This window comes from Poecilia latipinna, unplaced genomic scaffold (genome assembly GCF_001443285.1).
Source record: "Poecilia latipinna isolate Pla-1442-1.1 unplaced genomic scaffold, P_latipinna-1.0 Scaffold1108, whole genome shotgun sequence".
Lineage (NCBI taxonomy): Eukaryota > Metazoa > Chordata > Actinopteri > Cyprinodontiformes > Poeciliidae > Poecilia > Poecilia latipinna.
In genome coordinates this window covers 124,173-133,491 of record NW_015113724.1, presented here as the reverse complement: position 1 = coordinate 133,491, position 9,319 = coordinate 124,173, and the positions used below count along the sequence as shown (strand labels likewise).

The 9,319-nt window shown below is 37.5% G+C and overlaps 1 protein-coding gene across 1 annotated transcript in view; it reads left to right on the top strand.

Annotated features, from left to right (window-relative positions):
- Positions 1-458: 458 nt before the first annotated feature.
- ada (adenosine deaminase) overlaps positions 459-9,319 on the top strand; it is a 23,975-nt gene continuing 15,114 nt past the window's right edge. The window contains exons 1-2 of the mRNA XM_015052400.1: positions 459-656; positions 6,429-6,490. Coding sequence (XP_014907886.1) covers positions 510-656; positions 6,429-6,490 — 209 coding nt within the window. The 5' untranslated portion in view covers positions 459-509. The remainder of the gene's footprint in view (positions 657-6,428; positions 6,491-9,319) is intronic.

The window sequence follows — 9,319 nt, the reverse complement described above, 5'->3', positions numbered from 1 at the left end:
ATAGCTTTAATAAAAACTGCAGGTGTGTGTCTGTGTCTGGTGAATTTTTGGTTCAGTGGGTAGAGAATCCAGAAATGTTACTCAAGTAAGAGTAGCGATACCTTAAGATAAAAAAGTAAAAAGTACAGCCTAACAAAAATACTCCTAAAAGTAATTTTTTCCCCCAAATTGTGGAAATGTAGCTGCTTCCCAACTCTGGATTAAAGTTCTGAAATCTTTTACTGAGAATTGGGACCAGTTTGGTGACCTGGTTCGTTGATTAATTGGCCTTACTGTAAAGCTCTCATCACATGGGTGGAAAGCTGCTGCCATCCCGGGCCGCTAATCCTTCCGTACCCAGCCTAAATGTGACGAAGCGGCGTGCAGCCTGTTGCTTCGCCCTGCACAACATCTTCCCCGGCCTCTCGCTGCTGTTATCTGCAGAGCCAACTGTGCTGAGTGTGTGTGTGCGTGTGTTTTTTTTCTTTTTTTTTCTAACAGTTAGCAGAATAAAGGCGTGTCTCTGAGTCATGCATATAATAGCGCGACGAACCGCGATAGGCTTCGGCTCTCCGCTTCTCCTCAGCTCAGTACGCACCAGCAAACCCACCGACTGCCGCGGGCTCCCGATCATGGCCGAGCGCTCCCCACATTCAGAGGTGTTCAACAAGCCCAAGGTACGTCAGAAAGCCGGAGAACCCGGCGGCTCAAAGTGTTATTGACGGGCTGGTTTCACGGTGCTGCTGCCGCCGGCACAGTAAGTACAGTGAGACTGAAGGTACAGGGAGTACAAGCGAGAGAACATCCGCAGCGGTAAGGTGTTTCTGAGCCAATTAGGAAGGAGGAAAATCAAAAACTTCGCTTTGGTTGGCATGGACGCGTGTTTTCAACGAGGAAGTTCGTCTTGCTTCTGCTACCGGGTCGTTGGGAAACAACCGAGAATATTAAATGAAACCCACTTTTTGGTGGTTAACTACATTTAGTCAAAATGTACTTTTTACTTTTACTCGCGTATGAAGCATCGCTACTCTTACTTGAGTAACATTTCCGTATTTTCTGCCCACTGAATGAAAAACAAACATGTTTTAGCCCAAAAAAGACAGAGAACAAAATGCACACAATTTTTGTTGAAATTTCTTAATATTTTTATTGAAAGAAACTAATTTGGAAAGCTTTTCTTTAACATTTTTTTTATTTATGTCATTAAAATACCAAAAATTTCACATGACTATATTTTAGTCCATCTCATATGTAATTTTTAAATATTAAAGGACTGATAATTTTACTCGGTACTTGTGCAGACTTTTTACTGTTACTTGAGTAATTTTTAGGACGGTTACTTTTTACTTCTGCAAGTCAAAAACCCAACTCACTAATAAGGTTAAAATAAATAGCTCTAATTGGCACTAGGAAAAGGCTTTCCATTTAAACCAGAGGTGTCCAAAGTCTGTCCTGGAGGGCCGGCATCCTGCACGTTTTATTCTCTCCCTGGTGGTAGTAACAACCTTTTCAGCTTGTCAATGTTCCTCTTAGGTCTCTAACCATCATTTGATTCAGGTGCGTTAAACCAGGGAGAAATAAAACGTGCAGGATGCCGGCCCTCAGACTGACTTTGGGCACTCCTGATTTAAACATATATTGTCACATCTTCTTAATCATTTGTGCCCTTTGAATCGGAGTCCTGACTGAACATGTACCCGTTCTGATAGCTGATAAACTGACAACAAAGGGCTGAGTCAGAGTGAAAGATGGGTGGAGGATGTGGGCAAATGACGGAGATCAGCTGTGCAAAGAGTGAAGGCGGAGTGCTGGCAGAGATAACCTCATTATATATTAATATGCTGCTTCAGAGCTTATTGTGGCGCAGGGGTCACTGTGCACTGCAGCAACCTTCACAGGCTCAACATGCAAACTTATTGTGCTGATTCTGTTTTTGGAGTGTTGCATCACCTTCATGAGGTTAATGAGTTCAGTCATCTGTCCTGAAAACTAACGTCTCAGTTTCACTTATTTTAGTTTGGAGCTATAATATTTAGTATATAAGCTAACTTACAAATGAAATATTATAGTTTGTAAGCTAACTAATTTGCTACAAAGCTAAATGTATAGAGTAAAATATTTGGCTATAGATCCAAACTAAAATGAGTAAACTGAGCTATTTAGCTTGGTAGCTAAATACTCTAATTAGCTTGTCTGCAAAGAACTCAAGATTGGAGCTAAATATGTAGCTTTCCAGTTGGAGGTAAAAATTTAGTTTGTAAGATGCTTGATTTAGTCTGGCGCTATAGCTTACTAACTAAATTTTAAGTTTGGAGCAAAGTATTTAATTTGGAGCTAAATATTTAGCTTACAAACTAAAAATTATAGTTTGTAAGCTAATACAAACTATAAACTGTATGTGGTTATAAATATTTAGCTTGCTAACTACATATTTAGTTTGGAGCAAAATATGTACATTAGCTTACAATTTTTAGCTTACAAATTAAATATTATAATTTGTAAGCTAACTGTGACTAGCTTACAGGCTAAATAATTAGCTTGGAGCTAATATTAACTTGGTAGCTAAATACATGGCATGGAGTAAAATCTTCTGTTAGTAAGCTAAATATTTAGCTTACTATCTAAATATTTAGCTTACTATCTAAATATTTAGTTCAGAGCTAGACTAAATATTTACTTGGCAGTTAATATTTGGTTTGCTTTGGAGCTAACTATTTAGTTTGTAAGCGAAATATTTTGTTTGCTAAAATATTTAGCACCAAGCTAAATATTTAGGTTAGAGTTGAATATTTATCTTATTTCTTAAATAATTAGTTTGAAATGGTGACATTTAAGAAAGTTTGTAAGATTGACTGTGAAAACTGAGTCTCCAATTTCTCTATTGCCCACAAAGTTTCTCAAAATCCACACAGTTCTCAGGTACAACTCAAAAAGCTGCCATATGTCAAAAACAAACTTGGAAGGAGACTGATAATCTGATCTGTGTCTTATGTGACGCTAAAATCATCTGTGTTTGGAAACGTTTAATTTTCACCAAACAAAGAATGAGGCAATGCTACATCGCTGCTATTTTTGTTGTGACTCTTGCATAAATTGTCTGAGACAATCGAAGAGGCTCTTAACGTTCTAACGTAATCAAAATAACTCTAATTAAACTATTTGTATGCACCAACTATTTCCAAAGTCCTCATGATGCATCTCATTGTTTTAATTATGCAGGGCGTTCAGTCTGAGTCATTCTTTTATAATTGACTCTCTTCCAAATTCAGATCATGTCCCGGCGGATGAGTCAACATTTACGACGCGCTGCAGCGTAAATGAGCAACAAGTGCTGTACAGTTTGTGCAACATTTTATTAGGTTTATCCATCAATTCTGCTATAATGTGTGGCCGAAAATCAAAAACGGTTTCACACAGCAGAATGAAATGATGCAGCTGCTGCATTATTTCATCCCTATGAATGGCTTCACACCCAAACTTGCACTCTAGCATCAATTGGCTTATTAAAAAATATGAGTTGGGACTAAAAGACCAAAAACTGTCTGAAATATCATGCATTAAATGATCCACAAATATGAAACTAATAACTAGTGGGAATCTTCTGCACAAAAATGTTTGAAAATATATTCACATATAGAGCTTTTTCACTCTATCATGTGAGAACCACATGATAGTTTTCCGTCATAAAATTTTTTTATGACGGACCAACACGGATCCTATTGGTGATAAAAAAGATAAACTCTTCCCATGGTAAAGCACGGTGGTGGCAGCATTATGCTCTGGTGTGATTGTGGTCCAAAATGAGAAAAAGTTTGAGAAATTAATACTTTTATAAGATGTTGCAGCTTATTTTTATCCAAGTTATTCAGTTTTCTTAAAATAAAGTAAAAGTGAGTTTTTATTATATTATGGCACAGCTGGATCACATTAAAAGTGTTTTTTTTGTTTGTTTGTTTTTTAGCAAAAAGGGACGTGAATAAAAAAGCTGCATTAGGGAGGGTCATAAATCTGAATCTCCTCAGTTCATCTGAGCTTCCTCTTTGGCTTCATACTCTGATATAAAACATTTCTCTTGCAAAACTGCAGACATCTTCAGTGTCACGGGATTAATTTAAAACGACCGCAACATGCTGCAGGGAGAACTGAGAGAACAGCCACATGATTTCCTGGAATAGATATCGAGTGGAGAAGCATTTCATCATCTGAACAGCTCTGAAGCTGCAGCATTTAAAAAAATTATTAATAAAAAGAAAAGCTAGAAAACTCATGAATCAGAGAGTAGATCGATTAATTTGTGCAGATGGAGATTTAATTTTAGAACTGAAACAGTTTTTCTCAACAAATGGGTAGCAAACAGAGCCGGCCAAAGGTATGAGAGTTAAGCTAGCATGATAAAAAAAAATATATTGGAACTAAATACAATTTTTGTATCTTTTATAGTTTGTAAACAATAGGTTGATCTCTTACTTCTGTCACTGTTGGGGAGATATAACATATCAAACCTGTTGACTTATTTACTGTAAATTTAGTGTTTGTTACTTTCAAATGATTAAAATGATGCAACGCACTTAAATGCCACTCTGCATTTCAAAATCCAAATAATTTATACTTTAAAATCAGCAGCCATAATAACAGTGGTATAATGTAAGCTGATTAAAAATGATGCTAATGATAGTAGCTATGTTACACAGATGGAGTGTTAGAAATTATACATGTTGGTAAGGGGGCACCCAAATTAAAATGTGCCCAGGCCCCGAAAAATGCTTGGGCCAGCCCTGGTGACAAATAACCAGTTATAATGTTTAAGTGTTATTAAAGCAACATATTTAAAGCTAAAAAAAAATCTGCCCATCATCTTCAGTTAAACTGAGAATGGATTGTTGAAGTAATAAGTCCAAGAGGATATTTCCGTCTCAAGCACTTCCAGGTGGGACCCAAGACGTTTCCCATGTCGAAGGCGACCTTTGACCTACATGGGTTTGTCCCACCCAGATAGGAGCTCTGGGTTAGTCCAAGTCTCTCCTCTTCCAGGTTACAGTTCATCATAGATGGAAATAAAGGAAGAGTAAATTTCTGCCAAAAAAACCTGACATTTTGAGATTAATCTTAGACATTTATAAAAAAAAAAACTTGGAATCTCAAAAAAGTAAAAATCTACTTTTGAAACTGAAAAATTTCAGAGATTAACCTTAAAGTCAGTTTTTTTTCTCTCACAAATTTCTGCTATTCATGCTCAGAAAGTGTTTTCTAGAACATTTCTGAGATTAATCTCAAAATTTTAAAATATTTTCCAGCAAATATTCAACATTTGGAGCTTGCTGTTCGACAAATTAATGTGGAAATTGACTTGCTTATCCTCACCTTCAGAGAGGCGACTCAGACAAGGATATTCCCTAAACATTGCACCATAAGTTCAACACACTCGTAATGTAATAAAATTTTTCATTACAAGTACAAATGACCACCTAAACCTTTTATTGCAAGGCAACTATGCAAATATCTTGAAATAAGACAAAATTAGCTTACAGGTAACATTTAAGCAAGATATGAGTTTCTTTAGAGTCTAATTCCTTAATATTGATGAAAAAGTACTATCTACATTGGCAAATTATACATGCTTTCTTATAAGTGAAATAATCAATGGAGCAAGTAGGTTGTCATCAATAATATGGAATTACTTACTTAAAACGAGCTCCTATATTTTGCTGAAAAGTTACCTGTACGTTAGTTTTGTCTTATTCCAGGTGTACGAAGGCATTTGAACTACCAAAATTACTTCATAAGATTTTGTGTTTTTGCCGTGCAGCTATTATTCAAATGTGTGGGAATAAAAAGTCTGATATACAGAATGCTTTTATTTACATATCATCAGTCTCTGCCAGGTCAATAGTATGAAATATCTTCATAAGTTCGTAATGGTTTGTTCACATCCAAGGAAAACAACATATGCTTTGTTTTTCTGCAGCTTTATTTTTTTTAAACTGAATCTTATTTCTCACAACTAGAAATCATGTAGCTCAGCTGCATTTCCAGTCCAAAGCAACACATGCCAAGCGGCTAAGCAGCAAGGAATCTGATTTGAATCATCTGAGGTTTGTCCTGGCCTGCTCTCAAGCTTTAGGTCATGACGAGCCTCACTTTGCTCTTCCTTAATCGGAGCAACTTATCTAACTCGTTGAGGGACGAGTCAAGATTCTTCCACTTCATCTGCTGGCATAAATCACAGCTTTCAGCAACAGAGGGGGAGCCAAGCCGGCCGTTCCTGTTTGCCCCCTGTGGCGCCCCCGGCCTGGTTCGCCACTGGTTGCCCAACCGTGTGCTCTGTATGCACAATGAGCTGCAGCCAAAGTACAACCTCAGCTGCACTGCTCTGTTTGGTCCAGGAAGATGGGGCCTCCTTCCCGTGTGTGAGAAATTAACATTGATTGATTGATTGTCTTCATCCACAGATCGAGCTGCATGTTCATCTTGATGGAGCCATCAGAGTGCAGACCATTCTGGATGTTGCCAAGTAGGTGGATTTGCTTTTTTTATGTTCCTCAAACATGTTAATGCTCGTACTTCTGAGTTTTTATCCATTTATTTATTTGGTCAATTTATTTATCCATTTATTTAATTTACTTAATTATGTACGTTTTTGCACCTGGTTACCTATAGCTCTACAAAAACGCTCCACCCCCACGAAATCTTAGCAAGTATTTTTCGTCTAGTTTCTAGCGCAAATATCTTATTACAACTTAAAATAAGACAAAAGTAACTTTTTATTAAGAGATGGGAGCTGGGTTTAAGATAAGTCCTTAAAATTTTATGAAAAAAGTGCTGGTTCCACTAGCTCACTGCAGAAACATAAAGTCTTCCCAAGTATTTTTATTTGGTTTCTGGTGACAGTATTTTAGTAACTTAAAATAAATCAGAAGTAACTTTTTAGAATTTATAGGAGCTTGTTTCAAGTAAGTCATTCCTTAATGTCGATGAAATATTACTACTACCACTGGCAGATTATTTCAGTGGTAATATGAGGAAAATGTCTTGTTAGAAGTGTATTAATCTGCCATTTAAATTGGAAATGAAAATAATAAGAAATTATTTGCTTAAAAAGGCTCCTATATCTAAAGTTACTTTCAAGTATTTTTATTTTATTTCATGTGTGCTAAGATGTTTGCGCCAGAAATACTTGGTAAGATTTTGTGTCTTTCTTGGATGCAATCCCAATTGTGTGGTTGATTTTATTACATCAGGGTTTCCTACTGACATCAAGGTAGAGAGGTTGCATAATGAAATATGAACCTGTGTTTGTCTGACCTTTGACCTTCTGGATTATGTACAATTGAACGCGAGTCCTGAGTATACAGCAATCAAGTGAGTTGATGAGTGAGTTGCCATATTGCTGATGAGTAACACAAACCATTATCACAACATAACCCAAGAAAATACACCATTAAGTCGTAACATTCTGAACTTTGACGAGTGAAGAAAATTTATGATTTTGGTATCTCGGGTCAAAAGTAAACATTTTCAGTTCTCAATGTTGATGCGTCAGAAGCAACCTAAGTAAAGTGAGTTTCACAGGGAACAAAATTGCAACATTTGTTACATTTTATGCTGCTGCTGTTCGCTTTCACACTAGAGTCAAACGAACCAAACTATTGAAAATCTGTTCCCCTCCCCACCTGTGGGGGCGCTGCACCAAGAACCACTGAAGAAAGCAACACAGAAACCTCTGAAGAAGAAACTGAGTGCAACTTCCTTCTTCAGGAAATGTAAACAAAAATAAAATGGCGTCAGATTTGAGCAGTTTCAGGATTCCTCTTTTGTATTTCGTAAACGATCATGAGCCATTTCTCATGCTAACGTTTGTTTTGGTCGTTTTTACCCAGAATGCCCTGCACTGTAGTCCACTTCCTGCTTTTGGGACCGTCTCCAGTCTGATTGGCAGTCACATATACATTCAAACAGCGCTGTTGTTCATTTCAATCAAACTGAGGTTTTTGGGCGGACCAGAGTTTGTTTTTTGGTCCCAATCAGAGTTCTCACCGCCCCAAAAGAACCGGACTTTCTGGAAAAATGGACTACAGTTTGATTAAAGCAGACTGGACATGGCTGGTGTGAATGATGCACCAACCAACAAAACAGGTCATTTGTTTTACTGGTTTTGCATACCAATATTAATTTTGGCACTGGTATTTCATATTCCATTGAAACCAAATGGGATGTGGTCCATCACAGCGATATGTAGTTGTAGCCAAGAGGGTGTTAGTGTTGGTCCGAACCGTGGCTGTAGGTCCTGAGATGGAAAAGATCTTTCCGTCTAAAGAAAGCATCTTGAGGAGCTAGGGAGCATAGTTTTCCATCGGCCATGAAAAGATTCTGGCAAACAGTCAGACATTACAGAAAGGGGAAGCTGTCGACACCGTTTGCAGTGACTCTGATCTCATGGAATCCATTCTGCTGGTGGACGGATATCAATCAAAGAGCTTCAAACCCAACCGACTGCATCCTGTAACAGAAGGAGTTCAGAACAGGTTTTTTTTTCCCATTTACAGTGGTTAAAATTTGTTGTTGGAGAACCAGAAATTAAAATCATTTCCAGACAGAGCTAGAAGTTCAGCTATCTTTGAAAGGCGAAAAAGTGAAAAGGGGCTTCCGCTTCTTGGTTGGCGGCCTTCCAGATTTATCTCAGCGGGTTTGATTTCAGAGGGATGAGGTCTAGCTAGGGGAAGAGCGAGTTATGGTGGAAAGGTTGTATTTTCCAGCTGGCTTTGGAAAGCCCAAATATCCCACAGAAGAGTAAAGTGGTGAGAAAAGGAGGTCTGGTGACCTCTGCTCAGACTTCTTCCTCCAAATCCCAATGGGAAGCGCTCCAAAAAGCAGAACGGCGGTTGAAAATCCATATTAGTGAATTATTTCTGTAGGGAATAGTTTCTAATTTGATATGCTTTCTAACCTTAAACAGTACCGCGATTTACATTTCATCATGGAAAAAAAGGAAACTGAATGGTTGCCTCGTTTTAAGATGAAGCAAAATTCACATTCTGCGTGTTTTTATACTTTCAACTTCTGAAAACAACCCAAGTGCTTCAAAAGTAAACACCTAGCCATTTTTTTAGCTATAAGTTAATGTTTTTTGTTAAGTCACATTCAGCGGTCACCAGGCCGTTACCTAGCAATGCCAGCACAGCCCTGTTACCTAGTACTGGTCATTAAGGACCAAAATGACAATAATGGTAACAAAATAAGGCAAAAGAAACTGTTTCTTAAAAAAAAAAAAAAAAAAAAAAATTACCTTTTTTTTTTTTTTCCCCTTTTTCCCAAAGTTTTCCTTTTTTCCATTTTTTTTCCA